Source organism: Crinia signifera, chromosome 1 (genome assembly GCF_055691185.1).
Source record: "Crinia signifera chromosome 1, ASM5569118v1, whole genome shotgun sequence".
Lineage (NCBI taxonomy): Eukaryota > Metazoa > Chordata > Amphibia > Anura > Myobatrachidae > Crinia > Crinia signifera.
In genome coordinates, this window is record NC_139217.1 from 61173861 (window position 1) to 61190403 (window position 16543).

The 16543-nt window shown below is 46.7% G+C and overlaps 1 protein-coding gene across 1 annotated transcript; it reads left to right on the forward strand.

Annotated features, from left to right (window-relative positions):
* The first annotated feature begins 375 nt into the window (after positions 1-375).
* On the forward strand, positions 376-10472 carry TMEM156 (transmembrane protein 156). Its single transcript, XM_083156221.1, has 5 exons — positions 376-490; positions 1357-1605; positions 2373-2615; positions 8031-8150; positions 10171-10472. Coding segments are annotated over exons 1-5 (699 nt in total). The 5' UTR covers positions 376-405; the 3' UTR covers positions 10173-10472.
* The last annotated feature ends 6071 nt before the right edge of the window (positions 10473-16543 follow it).

Here is a 16543-nt window from a genome sequence, read left to right on the forward strand (position 1 = left end):
CTGGCTTACTTTTCATTACGAGTGGAGAAAAAAATCATTTGATGGTGAGGGACCGTCAAATGAGTTTTCCTTTGTGCAGCAGCATACGAGCGGATGTGTAAGTGTACACATCCACTCACGTGCAACTTCAGGGATTCGCTTGGCCCAGCAAACAGTCCTGAATCAGGCTCAGTGTGTATGAAGCTTAACATTTGGGTGGTGTTTTGGTTTTAATCTTTAGAGCGGCTGACAATCTGATAATGCAATATGCCGTCATGTAATGATAAAGCTACAGGAATGAGTAATGCGTTACTTCCCCTTTGTAGATGAGATTTTCTGTTTCTAAAGTGCACATTGAGTCTCACTAAGGAAATGACAAGTGAGCGGCAGTGAAGGACAACTAGTGAGATTCACACGTGTCATGCAATGCCAGATTCTCTCCTACTAAAACTCCTCTTCACACTGATTCTCCTGCTCATCGTGTGTATACCGGAGTGGTTCAGAACAGAAGGTAAGTTGTGCCCCTCTCTATATTACTCTGCAAAAGACAAAATTTTGGGCCTCATTGTATATCTTGCACTACCTCTGACAGTTTGGAATCTGTTACACAATCCCCATAGAATACCTCTTAACAGTCTAACGTTGTTTGTGGCTGTCCCGCTATCCAACTTGTGGGCATCAATGTCCCACAGTCAGGGCCGGTCCTGATGAAGCGGTTAGCGACACACGCGTTGGCCAGATACACCTAGTGTGTCATCCCCCAGTGTCCGTTTCCCTCCATGATTGTTACTTGAAGTATATCTTACTATTATATCAGTGTGCGCACATTCCCGCAGCGCGGCACGGTTGAAGAGGCACGGGTACTCACTGACCTTGGTCTCCTTCCCTGGCAACAGCGGCGTACAGGTGCAGCTACAGTGCACCTCACACTGCCCCACCATGCAGAACAGGGATCCTGTATGCTTGCCGGCAGACTGAAAGCGTTAACCCCGCTGATGCCAGGACATATTGTCAATTGCACTTATTAAAAAACAAAAATTGTTTAGTATTAAAGTATTTCAGTAATAAAAGAGTATACGTACAAATTAGCACATATAGGACCTGATTTTAGTTTTGGTGCCAGAAAGCCAGACTAACTGAAAATCCCCCCCACCGCCGATTCACTTTGCATATAGAAGTCAGTGGAAACTGAGTTTTATTTGCATGTGCCGAAACTGCCGGAGAGGAGGGATGATGGGACACATGTGCAGCTCTGATCGGGCTCTATCCTAACATAAGTCTCACTTTTTCCCTGCAATACTGTAATTACATTATTTGCTATAATATAAAATTTAAAAATGGATTGCCATTAAACCTATTTCGTACCATTCTCCACAGGTGCCACTGTGGACTTATACTGTATTGATCCCTGTACCAAAGACCTGTCTGACCTCTCTACAGCAACAACTGCGTCATTAATATGTGATGTACAGGACTATAACAGCAGGGATGTCCTAGAAAGCGTTGTGACACAAAATAATACAATATCTTCCATCACGCTCTCTATGTATATGAATCAGTCCGCACTCTCCATCTGTGATCCCAGAAGAAACGCACATCCATTGTTCCAGGAGGTGAAGGCACAAGGTAGAACGAGGACTTCTTTAAAACGTTGAAAGAAGACAACTGGAAAATATAATCAGCTTCTGCTGTAGCTGTCATTTATCATTTACAATCTATAGAATGAGAACTAAGCTGATCTGTTACTATCGGTGACTTCACGGCCCTCCAGCTGTTGTGAAACTAAATGTCCCATCATGCCTTGCCACAGTTTTGCTATTCGGGAATGCTAAGACTATGTCAAGGCATGCTGGGATGTGTAGTTTCACAACAGCTGGAGGGCCACAGTTTGGACATGCCTTTCTTAACAGATGTGGAACATCTCCAACTAGAGGGAAATGTACGAAGCTTCGGAAGATTCACGGCCAGATGTATCAAGCTTCAAAAAGTGATAAATGGAGAGTGATAAACAGCCAGCCAATCAGCTCCTACCAGCCATGTTACAGGCTGGGTTTGAAAAATGACATGTAGGAGCTGATTGGCTGGTTGTTTATCACTTCAATTTATGATGAATCACATAATTGTAGCCCTGCCCTCACTATACATTGCCTGTTTTCCAGCGCTAAATAGCAGGGGTGGAGCCATGATGATGTGATCATTCCGTTATGCCCCCAACCGGCCCACATGCCCATTGGCCACGCCCCCTACATGCGATTCAGATATGATTTTATCTCTCTCCAAGCTTGGACAGACATACTGAGCCTTACTAGACAGCAATATAGCTATTAATATTGTCGATAAAACAAGTTACTGTTAAATAGAAATATATTAACTTTTCACGTGTTTTTACACAGGAAATTCTACATATGTCTTGTTGAAAATTCAAGGAAAACATTTTGCTTACTCAGAGGTGGAGTCTCTAGTCACAATAGTGAATTACGAAGACGACATATACCCAGCCGTTCCTTTCTTCCTTGAGATCCATACTATAAATAATACAGAACTTAACAGCACAATGCATCATGTGAATGTACAAGAGATGGAGTTATATCATGACTTCATCAATGCTTCACTACAATTTGAAAGTAATACACCATGTAAGTAGCACCATACCAACTTTAAGAAGTCCCTCTCCAGGAGGGTCAGCACAGTGTGTGTGTGTGTGTGTGTGTGGGGGGGGGGTCACAGTATGTATCAGGGGGTGGTTCTGGGTCACTATATAATGCCACAGTCAGGGCTGCCACTCCGAATTTTGGGGCCCCGGACTGATTTCCAGACCGGGCCCCCCCCTCAGAGCTGTCATTGCGCTCCCCCCAACCCCCCGAGAGCTGTCAGTGCACTCCCCCCCCCCCCCCAGAGCTGTTAGTGGGCTCCCATCTCCCACCTCCCTTAACTTACCGCCACACTTGGTCTTCACTCAGCAGGTCCCGAAGCACATGCTTCTTCAATGCAGCACCGGCTGGTGAGCAAATCACAGCTCGTGTACTGGCAGCTGCTCTGATTAGCTAATGGTACACAAACTCTGATTGGCTCAAAAGCCGGTGCAGCATTTTAATTGGCCACCGGCATCCTCCATTGAAGAAGCCTGTGCTTCGGGACCTGCCGAGTGATGACCGAGCGCAGCGCAGCCAGCATACAGCGGTGGGTTGCTGTGGGCAAAATGAGTTGCCCGGGCCCTTCCAGAGGTCGGGGCCTGGGACAGCTTTTCCCACAGCACCCCCCCTGTCGGCGACCCTGGCCACAGTTACCAGCCTTGTACAGTGGAAGCAGGTGGCTGGGGGAAGATGGAGGCTGGATCATGGAGACTTGCCTACTTTTCAAGGTGGCCAGGACTGCACAAATTATCATAGCTCTCCTAGTGCACCTGTGGCACTCCAGATCTCCCAGCATGCCCTGCCATAGTCTTGCTGTTATGACATGTTAAATTAGGGCAGGGCATGGATGGATTTATAGTTTCACAACATCTACAGTGCCGCAGGTTGCCTACCCCTGGCCTAGTAGTTACTACTTCAAAGTGGACATGACATCTACACAAACTACACATTAAATAGCTACGTGAGTGGAGAATATATAGATGTCCACGTCAAGTGATCCCAGATTGGTTTTCAACTCCCCAGATAATGGGCCAATAGGAATCACCTCTTATCGTCAGTAACCACCTATTACTGACTGACTCCACCCACTGTGCAGCGGGCAAGTATTATACCACCATCAGGTTCCTTCACTGTGATACCTGGAACTAATTACCACTTGCTGCTGGGGATGTGATTCCCCACTGGTTGCTCACCAGGGACCAGGCCCTGTACGTAGCTGGGTTATGGTATTTTAGATCTTCAATGTCTAGGTCTAGGTGATGTTGCTCATACCAACCAATCAGATTATTGACTATAATTTTCTAGGATGCAGTAGAGAAATGATGGACAGAATCTGATTGGTTGCTATGGGAAACATCATCTATTTTCATTTCTTGGAAGCTTTAGTAAATTTACCCCTAAGTATGTCGCTACATGTGGTGGGGACCATCCACAGCGTACAAGATGTATATAAATATATCTGCAATGGATTTACAGGAGTTCATCGATTCCAAACCTTCTTGACGCTACATAAATACACACAGAAGTGTCCTTCATTAACTCCATGCTAACTGCAGAATCTGGGACATCACCCAGATTCTAGACAAGACAGACAAGGTCTTGTCATTCATCAGACGTCCTGCTATGAAACGACAATTTTATAGCTACAGGACATAGTAATTCCTTCCCGGGTACCGTACTTCCAGGGCTATTTTTCAGCAGGCTCCAGCGGGAACTGAGGCCCTTATTCTAGTTCACTCTTTCTGACAAAATCTTTCATAGATGGACAAAACCATGTGCACTGCGGGGGGGGGGGGGGGGGGGTTAAAATGTGCAAAGAGAATTAGATTTGGGTGAGTCATTTTGTTTCTGTGCAGGGTAAATACTGGCTGCTTTATTTTTACACTGCAATTTAGATCTCACTTTAAAGTAAAACCCCACCCAAATCTAATTCTCTCTGCACAAGTAACACCTGCCTCACCTGCAGTGCACATGGTTTTATCCATCTAAACCCCTGTATACAGGCTTAAGGCCCCCATACACTATGCGATTTTGGGACGATTTCATCCGATTTCGGGGGGATATGAAAAAGTAGGAGGATGCGTATCGCTGCGCTCGCCACGCTTCGGGTTTACATCAATAGTGGGGTGGCGTTAATAATGACAGGGGGCATTAAGCATACTTTACAACTATATTCAATGAAAAATGGGCCATATTGGGCCCATTTCACATTGGCACCTATGTAAAATCGCGTTGATCGCATCCCGGGACATTATAATGGCCGCGACCGACGCGATCAACCCGATTTTGACTTTAGAAATGATTTAACATTATTGTCTACAGCTAACATTATTGTCTACACAGCTAATGGGCCGCGATGGACGCGATCAACGCGATTTTCTCTTTCACCGGCAAATTAGCTGGTGATTGACAGAAAATCGGGTCCATCTCGTTGATTGTATGCCTTAAGTACCTTAAACTTAAGGCATACAATCAACGAGATGGGCGCCGTGCTAGGAAATAAGTACCGATTTGGCATTATCTGTACTTTTGCATTCGATTCGATTTCGATTTCACAATGTAGGCACAATGTACTCATTCGATTTACTGGATCGAATTAAGATTTCCTTGGCTGCATAGAAGATTTTTGTGTTCGATTTGGTGTAAACGGGAGCGTGCATCGAATCGAATGCAGATCGAAAGTGACACAAAAACCATTCGATTTCGATTAGGATTCGATTTGATTTTGCTTCTATAAGCAAAATCGAATCGAAAGCAGGCAAAAATCTAAGCGTGTGCACAGGGCTTAAGAAAGATTTTGTAAGAAAGAGTGAACTAGAATAAGGGCCTCAGTTCCTGCTGGAGCCTGCTGAAAAATAGCCCTGCGTACAGCTGTATATAGTAAGTGTGATATTTGCCTTTTAAATACCTTTAAACATAACTATAAAGAAGAAGTCCTACCTGTGATGAAATGCGTTGAGCGTGGCCTCTTCATCCTGACATCGTCCTTGGTCCGGAGAATGTGGGAGATCACTCCTATACCGCGGCTCACTGGGCAGTGCTCCCATGTCCCATCTTCATAAACATCCCATCACCTTACATGTCCTTCTCCAGCGTGTGTCACTTAAACATATAAACATTTCCTTAATATAATACCTGAAATAATGACTCGGAGACTTAGGTTTGGCAGAACTTGTTAACTGATTTATTTTTGTAGAATTTTTGATTATTTATTTTTATTATTTTATTAATTTATTAATTAATGGTGGCCAAGAAAGAACGGCTACTAACTAAACTCCACCCAACTACCCACGTAACAGGCCTAACTCATAACAAGCGGTATCCAACTCAACCTCGCCCCCTTTACTACCCACCCCTCCGGGTGAGGTTGCTGACCCCGACACGGGTGTTACAGCAACATGCCTAAATGAATGAGAGGTGAGTGCACCGAAAACAAGCCATGTACGTAAACTCAATAACTGATATCTAACTAATTTATTGAAAAACTGCCGTTCTTTCCCGCCTATCAGCTAACGCGATTAAACAACCACTATCCCCCACCCAAACCCAAAAAAGGGGAGGGCGGGCGGGAAATTCTGCAGGAAGAAGAGGAAGCCTCCTCCCCTTCCTGCCCCTATGATCCTTCTTCCTCTGACCAAACCTCCCTTTCCCATAGGGTCCCCGAGTCACCTGCTCTCTGACACGCAGCTGAGGGATGTTTAACCCTCTACATGCCTATGCAGGCACTCCGTTATTCTGCTGTTCTATGCTGTGATACGCTGTGATCCTGTGCTGGAAAGCCGTTTATTTCTTCCTTTGATGTACTGTATGTGAGCTCATTTATTTAGTACTAACACACAAATAGGATTTTAAACACGTATCCAGCGCTCTGTTTCTGCTGAAACTTTTTTAAATCAGCCAATACTCCACATGTAGGGAATATAAAGAAAATATCATGGTGTAGTACAGCATGAAAATTTAATTGACATCACATATAAAAACAATCCATAGAAATCTTTTCCATCAGGTTTTCAGCATAAGAAGTGGGTAATTACCAAATAATGGGAGAACTGCAGACAATACAGTTCAACAAGCATTTGTTACGTGTGGGGTCAGGATACCGGTTCCTCCTGTCTCCTCCCGTATGTTGCTGGTCTCCCACGTGCCTGGTTTCCCCTCTCCGTGTAGCTAGAAAACGAGTCTGGATGTGGGCTTCACCGACGTGTTTCTTCCCCGTCCGGGGACTTTATCAAGGTGTGCCTACCTCTCTGCCCTCTCTCTCCTGCAGTCTGGACTCACTGAGGTTTCTTAATGCTGCCTTAATGCTGCCCCTCTTTCCATTACAGTTAGCACCGCAGGCTGCAGTGCTAACTGTAATGGAAAGAGGGGCAGCATTAAGAAACCTTAGTGAGCCCCCAGAGGGTAAAGTCCCCGGACGCACGTTTCCTTCTGTCACAATCTTTTTTCTTGACTATTGGTCTTATTTAGTACAATTATTTATATTATTCACTCATCATTCTTCTTTGCAAGTATCCCTGTTTGGATCCGTGGTGGGATCCAGGAATAAAAGCGGCACACATCAGGAACTGTGGACCTACCCCACATACACTTTAAAAGGACCTTGCACTGGGTATTATTCTTCTGACAAATATAAATACAATAAAAACATGCAATTCTACAACCATGTATAGAGCTCTACATAACACATTATTATCTATACATTTACAGTATATGGCGCCTGATTCCTCCAGATAAAAAGTAGTGAATGTACTACGAGTTTATCATATGGGACAGTCCTCTGGCCACACTTATATATAGACTTACAGTGTTAGTGCTATACAGGATCTTTATGCATCTGCAATAAATGGTCTTCTGCACAGGTATCAATAGAGATAGCAAGTGCCCATGTGATCTATGTGTTTGTGTGCAATGTGCATTATGCTTTTTGTGCGTCACTGTGTGTGTGTGTGTGTGTGTGTGTGTGTGTGTGTGTGTGTGTGTGCGTTGGTATAACACAAATGGATGATACTTGGTTTATTTGATTATTATATTTCAACATACCTCCCAACTGTCCTGCTTTCCACGCAAACATTTTTTGGGGACATTCCCGCATCCCGCCAAGGGCTGCCAGTGTCCCGTGGCGGGGGGTGGCAGATAGGAGTCCCCCCAGCCTGAAGGGAATAGACACTGTGCCCATGCGCATAGCGTCTATTCAGTGATGCAGAGGGGCTGGAAATGGGGGTGTGGCCTGAGGAAACAACACCCCACGAGGCCATGCCCCTTTTCATAGGCCACGCTCCACCACGCGAGTGTCCCGATTGGCGGGACACAGATGTTGGGAGGTATGTTTCTAGGTATGTGCAAATTATTATCCTTCTTTATTGTAAAGATAACAATACATCTATTGTTTACTGATCATTTATTAATTCCCATGAACAGACTTTAGCGGATCGCTCGGTATCCTCTGGCTCGCCCTGATTCCGCTTGTTATCGTTTCTGGGCTTATTTTTGTGGCTTACAAAGTCATTCAAGATAAAAGCGCAGCTCTGATGACACTGTGTAAGTATGGAAAGCTTATCGCACTGAATAATAACGTTTCTGTACATTCATTCTGTGGCGTGTGGATCATTAGCTCAACAGTTATTAGGTTGACATTCGCTATTGCTCAGCAAGTATTAGGTCCACACATGAAAATAGTCAACATGCATTAGGCAGACAGACATGGGGCAGTATTCAACGTGAAAAATTCGCCGTGCATGGCGAGAGATTTTTTCTCTCGCCATGCACTCGCCGTGTTCCGGAGGGCTCGCTGCTACTCCTGCTCGCTCTATTCAATGTGGTTAAGACTCGCCGCCACTCGCGGCAAGTCTTAACCCCTGCAGCGGACGAGCGTCCGCAGCAGGGAGCTGGCAGGGAGCCGTGGGACGGTGGCAGCCAGGGAGATTAAAGTCTCCCTGGCTGCCCCAGAACATATGTGGAGGGGAGGTGGGCTCCCCGGGACCCAGGCAGCACAAGCTGCCCCCCCCTATAGCCAGCGGGAGACCCAGTATTCACTGCACCCGATCAGGCATATGTAATGATCGGATGCAGTGAATATATGAATATGTAATGAGCGGCTCGAGCGCTCCGGCCCCCTGCTGGCTGCTCTGTGTAAAAAAAAAAAAAAAAAATTTTAAATATATTTTTTTTAATTAAATATATATTCATGTGCTATAAGCACATGAATAAAAATAACATGCCCCTTCACAGAAAAAAAAAAACCTGATTTTTTGACACCAAAATAAAAAAACAAAAACCTTTTAGTTTAAAAGTTCACATTCCAGCTCTCCATGAAAAGATGGAGAATTGCTACACAGCGAGAGACGTCGAAAATCACTTAGAAAGACGGCGAATATTTCACATTGAATAGGGTTGCTCGCTTTTGGAGAGCAAAATGCTCCGTCCAAGGCGAAAAAAGCACAAATTCGCCATAAAACAGGGCGAATTTTTCTCATTGAATACTGGCCATGGACAAAATATCAACACAAGCACCGTAAAAGGTCAACATGCGTTTTTCATGTTTTTGTTGTCTATGTCGACATGGAAACAATATGTGAACCCCGCCCCCATCGCATGGATCGCTGCACTCGGCACACTATTATATTCTACCTCTCTATGATCACTAGGGCTGCTCCCGGGTACCTGGACCGCATGTGATACATCGTATGCGATCCCACTCATGGCTGCAGGATCCAGTAGACCCTTGAGGCAGCCATGACGATCTCCGGCTCCGATCCAGTGCGCACGGGATCAGAATCAGAGGTAAAACACATGCGATTTGACACTTTTCATCCGATTTCTCAACCCCGATGCGTCGGAATTGGATGAAAAGGGCTCAAATCTCACTAGTGGATGGGCAACTTTAGTATATCTACCCATCGGAGAAGCATTGTAGCAGAGGAAGTGGGAGATGGACACGCCTTGATGGCACTGGCCACACCCACACAGCCCTGGTCACAGCTCTGTCGCTTCTCACAATGGACCCTTAAAAACAGCCCATTTACTAGAGGATCACATATACAATGTGATCTGGGCGGGATCTACCACCCAGGATAGCATTGCAATATGGGATCCTATAAAGAAGATGTACCTGCAGAAGCAGGGACAGCGAGCCCGCCCCTGTAAACTGCTTAGCCAGGTGATCTGCTCATGCGCATTCAGCAGTGATTCCCACGTGCTGGCAGTGCAGTAAGTAGCATATAGGATACAATTGGAATCAATGCTGACCGTGCATGAGCAGACTCAGCTGCGGGACCTGATGCAATGTTGCCAATATTGGTACATCTGCCAGCATCACATTCCCCATAGAAACCTATGAGGGATGCGGCTGCGGGCACGACAGAAGGGTCACAGCAAGCATCAGGAATACCTGCTGTGGCCCCTCCGTCTTACTTTCCAGTATATTTGCGGCTAACACCCGTAAATGGGTGTTTTGGGGGAATTCGGTGCAAATATTAAATGACAAATGGGCCCCTAAATCCCCCGTGTTTCATGAGCTGCGCTTTCCTCTGCTTCACTATCATTTTTGTTTCTCCTTTAGGAAAACCAATTATCTGTCTTATACATGTGATCTTAATGCAGATGAAAAAGAACAATCACTCACACGGCCTGAAGCAAGCGCATCATATCTGTGGTAAGCGCAGCGAGGAACTGGATCAATCCGCTGTGCGAGCCATGGTGAGATGATATGGCCTGTACTGGCTTCCATTGCAATAACCCATTAACATTGCTTTGTATCTTGTATAAATGTAAACTTATGTATGTAAGCCCTAGGGTATTATATTTATTATGCTTTACATATTTTTATATTTTATGTATTTTTAGATGTTTTATATATAAAGTGCTGACTTACTACACAGTGCTGTACACTGAAAGCATCATGCAGCCTAAGGAGGTTATTCTGATTGACACGCAGCGCTGCGAAGTTCGCAACAATGTATGTCTTTTTAAGCCCGCCACCCCCCTCTGCAGGGTGAATTCGCCCGCACAGCTGCAAATGGATGTTTTGCATAAACATCCATTTGCACCCTATGGGGCAACACCCACATTATTCGATGGTCGCCGACCCATGGACGCATCCCTCAGAGCCTGCCGCCCTACGCCCCCCCCCCCCCGCACTGTTGAAAAAGAAACATTGTCCTCTGTGTGTGCGCGCGGAGGACCCAATCAACCTGAATAAGGTCCAAAGCCTCCAGCGTCCGTAAATCTGATATTCGAAATTCGCAATTTTTTTAAGCATGACTGAGATAGTGACACTCGCTTTCGGATGGTTCCATGTACATGATGCAGCTATGGAGGCGGATTGTACAGCAGCTGTGTCTTTGGATACTTAGATGCTGTCCAAAAATGTCAAAAGCAGCAGGAGGCGTCCGGTATAATTAGACACACCGTGCACCCAAAGACACAACATCAGATCACTTACGTGAGTCTAAACTGAGTAAGCAGCCGCGGTACAGGTTGCGTATTTTTTATCCAGATATCTGTTATCCAAATGATTCTGAAAACCATAGTTTTTGGAATGCACTACTGGGGACATCTGTAACTAGCGCTACTGGGGACATCTATAACTGGCTCTACTGGGGACATCTGTAACTGGCACTACTGGGGACATCTATAACTGGCTCTACTGGTGACATCTGTAACTGGCACTACTGGGGACATCTGTAACTGGTATAATGGGGACATCTGTAACTGGCACTACTGGGGACATCTGTAACTGGCTCTACTGGGGACATTTGTAACTGGCACTACTGAGGACATCTGTAACTGGCACTACTGGGGACATCTGTAACTGGCACTACTGGGGACATCTGTAACTGGCATTACTGGGGACATCTGTAACTGGCTCTACTGGGGACATCTGTATCTGGCTCTACTGGGGGCATTTGTAACTGGCACTACTGAGGACATCTGTAACTGTCACTACTGGGGACATCTGCAAATGGCTCTACCTCCAGAAGGATATAAATACATTAGAGCAGGCATGTCCAAACTGTGGCCCTCCAGCTGTTGTGAAACTACACATCCCAGCATGCCTTGCCATAGTTTAAGTATTCCATAATAGCAAAACTGTGGCAAGGCATGATGGGACTTGTAGTTCCACAACAGCTGGAGGGCCATAGTTTGGACATGCATGCATTCGAGACTGTACAAAGAAGGGCAACAAAAATGGTCTACAATGCAAAACGTACCCAGAAAGACTAAAGGGGTGTACACACGGAGCAAATTTGTGCACATTTTTCTTAGCAATTTTGCTTAAGCAAAAAAAGGCCGGGTAGTTGTTCAGAATGAGAGATTGCGATCAGTATCTCTCATTCTGTACACACAGAGAGATTTGCAGTCATTTGCTAAGCAATCTAACTAGATTGGGACTGCATGCACTGACTTAGTTAGCAAGAGATATTTAATCTCTCGGAGCATACACAGAGAGATCTGTGCTTACTTTCTAAGCAATCGAGTCAGATTGCTTGGAAAGTAAGCACAGATCTCTCTGTGTATGCTCCGAGAGATTAAATATCTCTTGCTAACTAAGTCAGTGCATGCAGTCCCAATCTAGTTAGATTGCTTAGCAAATGACTGCAAATCTCTCTGTGTGTACAGAATGAGAGATACTGATCGCAATCTCTCATTCTGAACAACTACCCGGCCTTTTTTTGCTTAAGCAAAATTGCTAAGAAAAATGTGCAGCAGCATTACAAGATGAGCTACATGGGTATTAGCCTGGGGCACCTGGAACCTTTAATCAGGCCTTGTGTGCAGTAATCCATGCAATAGGTACAGGTTACTGACACAATCCGTGCACATGGTGATGTTATTTTCAAAAGGTGAAAAGCCGGAACGCTGTTAAAGCTATTTACAGAATCTCAGTAAGGGGGGATTTATGTGGCCACAGTGATAAAAAAAAAAAAAAATTAACTCTTGAATTGCCCAATGTTATCTTTGTTACTGGATTTCTGCAGACCATCAATAAATCACACCAAATCTGAGGTAAAATAAAACCCCACACGAGCGCCCCCTAGTGCAGAAATACAGTATACCATGCAGTAAAAAATAAGACAAACAGCAGCTTACTTTGTGTCATTAACGTGTGATGTTATGTCTGGCGCAGAGGATTGGTTGTAATAATTTCCTATGAATCTAATGGATACAGTATAATATTTACTGATGTTGCTGCTATTTTTCCACTTGTTTTATATGAAATAATAAAAAAATGTATACGCTTTATGTCTCTTATTTTGCTATGTTCTGGAGCAGGTAATGACACACAATGCTGCACCTCTTATTTATTTATTTACAGTTTCTTATATAGCGCGGCATATTCCTTTGCGCTTTACAATTGGAAACAACTGTGAACAAACAAACTGGGTAGATACAAACCGACATGGAGGTATGAGGGCCCTGCTCGCAAGTTTACAAGGATATAATAATACACTATGCTTTCATTTGCAGGGGGGAATATTAGTGTAGACATGAAGGGCGAAATTTAATAGGGTGTGGTTTTTTTTGCGTTTTTTTTTTCGCAAAAACTGCCGTTTTCGTGCATTTTCGGAAAATCGCATATTTTATAGGGGTGCGATTTCCGGCTTCTCCGGACCCTCTGCAATGCAGTTCGGTGTCTGGGGGCGGGTTTGTTTACATCCGGAGCTCCGCCCCCAGACCGGGACTTAGCCCTGCCAGCCAATCATGGTCCGGGAAAACCCTGAAGTCCCGGATGTAGACAAACCCGCCCCCAGACACCGTACTGCATTGCAGAGGGTCCGGAGAAGCCCCAAAGATCAGCGTGGTGAGTATATTTTGCTTCCACAGGTACCCCACTATGGATTCTACAGGAGAAGGGAACCGATCTTCTATCAACATAGGTATGTATGGATGAATGGGCTCCGTGTGAAATAAAGTTATAGCGTAGCGAGCCACCGTGCCCGCAAGGGGCTTTTTTGCGCTCGCCATGCTGTCTGACTCCGGGAAGTCGGGATCCCGACGTCGGGATAATGACTGTTGGGATCCTGACTGTCGGACTGTCGGAGTCCCATACCACACCCTTTTTACACAAGTATCAGCGAGGACAGCCCCGGGCTTCAGCATAGGCAGGTAAGTTCTGGAGGGGGGAGACCCCTTCTTTGGGGGGGTCCCCACTTCCCCAGGACCCCTGCCCATGCTGACCGGTCAGGGGGAAAATACTTTGATCGGGGGGACTTGTATAAAAAGTCTCCCCCCTGGCTGTGGCATTACCCTGCTGGCTGGTTGGGCCCGGTGCTGAAAAACGGGGGTCCCCTACTCATTTTCTCCCCCGTATTTTGGGAACCAGGACTGGCCCTTGAGCCTAGTGCTGGTTTTATAAAATCCTGGGGACCCCTATTTGTTCTGCCCCGTGATTTTATGGGTACTTGTGGAGTATCACGGCTCCCATCGTATGGCATCGTATGCCATATGTAGTGGCATACGATGCGATGTTTTACCGATTTTTGCTAAAAAATCGTATGCCATCGCATCCCATCGTATGGCATCGTATGCCATATGTAGTGGCATACGATGGCATACAATGCGATATGATGTTTTGCAGATTTTTGAGCATTTTAGCTCAAAAATCGTATGCGATCGCATCGGATGCCATCCGATGGCATCCGATGCGATGCGATGCGATGGCACCCGATTTTGCACTGAAATGCATCAGAATGCATTGAAATGTGTATTAAACTAGTGAAATGCCCCCAAATGCCATTTTTCATAGTGCACCACCCCCACTATTAACGTCAATCCAAAGCGTGGCGAGCGCAGCGAGCCCGCGAGGGGCGGCGGTACGCGTCCTACGACCTTTTCATGCCCCCACTATCCACGTCGGCATGGAGTTGAGAATAGAATAGTGTGGCGAGCGCAGCGCGCCACCGAGCCCGAAGCGTGGCGAGCGCAGCGAGCCCCGCGAGGGGACGCGGATACCTGTGAAGCCTGCGAGGGGACGCGTATAGCTGTGAAGGTATCCGCGTCCCCTCGCGGGGCTCTCTGCGCTCGCCACGCTTCGCTGATGAAAAGGAGACACTGAGCAATATGGTTCCTGGCAATATATTGCTAGCAATATATCGCTAGCAATCATATTGCACCGTGTGTACACAGCATTAATCTCTCATCCTACTAAATTCCCCCCCAAATAGGTTTACAGGAGCAGAGTAGGAAGTAACTCCAGTGATAGCTAGAAATATAGGAGTCCATATTGGTTTACTCTTAGGACCTTATTCCGTTCATTCAATTGGATGTGAATTCGCACCCTTGTGAGTGAACCAGAACCTGTCCTGCGAAAGGTGGTACGCCCCCCCCCCCTCCTCGCAGCGTGTGGATGTTTTGCATCAGGCATGCCCAAAGTCAGGCCCGGGGGCCAATTGCGGCTTGTGCTGTCATTTCAAGCAGCCCGCAGCCTCCAGCTGGAAGCGGGCAGAGCATCAGATGTGGGAAGCACAGCACAGGACACTAAAGGTGGGGCCCCAGCGAGCGTGCCTTTACCTTGCTGTCTGCTGCAGTGGGGAGGTGCCGGCCGCCACAGTCAGATGTGTTTGGCATCCTACCCCTGCTGCTGCAATCGTATATCACCCTACTCCACAATCACAGTGACAGCAGTGTTTGGGGAGGGGGGGCAGCAAGGGGGAAGTTTGCTCCGGTAACATGCAGAGCGGAGGAGGGCAGCAGCGGGAGCCCAAGTATCTCCTGTCCTTGCAGTGCCTGCTTTGCCTCTCCTTCCTCTGGCTCACACAAGGGGCTGGGAAACATACAGTGAATGTACATGAGTACACCCAGCATTTTCATGGGAATTCCCATAAAATGCTGGGAGTTTCCATATGATAATGGACCGCCTCATGCCCTCCGTTCACAAGGATGGGTGCATGCACAGTTTGTTCGCTGTGGACGCATGCATCCAGCGCAAGGCAAAAATATTGGCTCTGTGATTTACAATATCGCTGGGCCGTCTGCAGCGGGGAGAGAGGGTAGGGGTGGTGGCGGTGCTGGGCCATTGGAACGCCCAGCATTTCATGGGCGCCCCCATGAAAACGCTGGGCGTTCCCATGGGGGTGTGGGAGGGACAAAGTCTGCCCTTTCTTCATCCCGACGCCTGCAGTTATAAGTCAATGTCCACTGACTTATACTTGCGAAGGCAGGAGAAATGAATTGGGTACTGGCCGGGGTGGCAGGGTGGCATCACAGGGACTCGGTAAGCTGCGAGCTTCGCATCTTACTGAGTCAACTAGAATGACCCCATAGTTCCAGCGTCTCACTAGATGCCCCTATGACAGGCAGCCCTTGTTTGGGCATGGCATAGAGCTGTTCCTACAATAGGTGTTCCAGCGACGTGCAGCGAGTTGGGTACAGGATCCCAACAGTCAATGATGTAGACGGTCAGAAAATGGACACATTTTGGGAAATACTCTAACCCTTACCATAACCCACCCAGCCATCCTGCAGCATAACCCTAACCTCCCCCTCCCATAGCCTAACCTTCATCCCACCGCATTAAACAAACTTCCCCCTGCCACAGCCCAACCCTGTCCACCAGCAGCATAACCCTAACCTCCTTCCCGCAGCATAACCCTAACGTCCCCCTCCTATAGCCTAACCTCCATCCCGCAGACTAACCCTAACTTCCCCCTGCCACAGCCCAACCCTGTCCACCAGCAGCATAACCCTAACCTCCATCCCGCAGCATAACCCTAACCTCCCCCTCCTATAGCCTAACCTCCATCCCGCAGACTAACCCTAACTTCCCCCTGCCACTGCCCAACCCTGCCCACCAGCAGCATAACCCTAACCTCCATCCCGCAGCATAACCCTAACTTACCCCTGCCACAGTCCAATCCTGCCCACTAGCAGCATAACCCTACCCTTCCCTCCCATAGCCTAACCTCCCTCCCACAGCATAACCCTAACCTCCC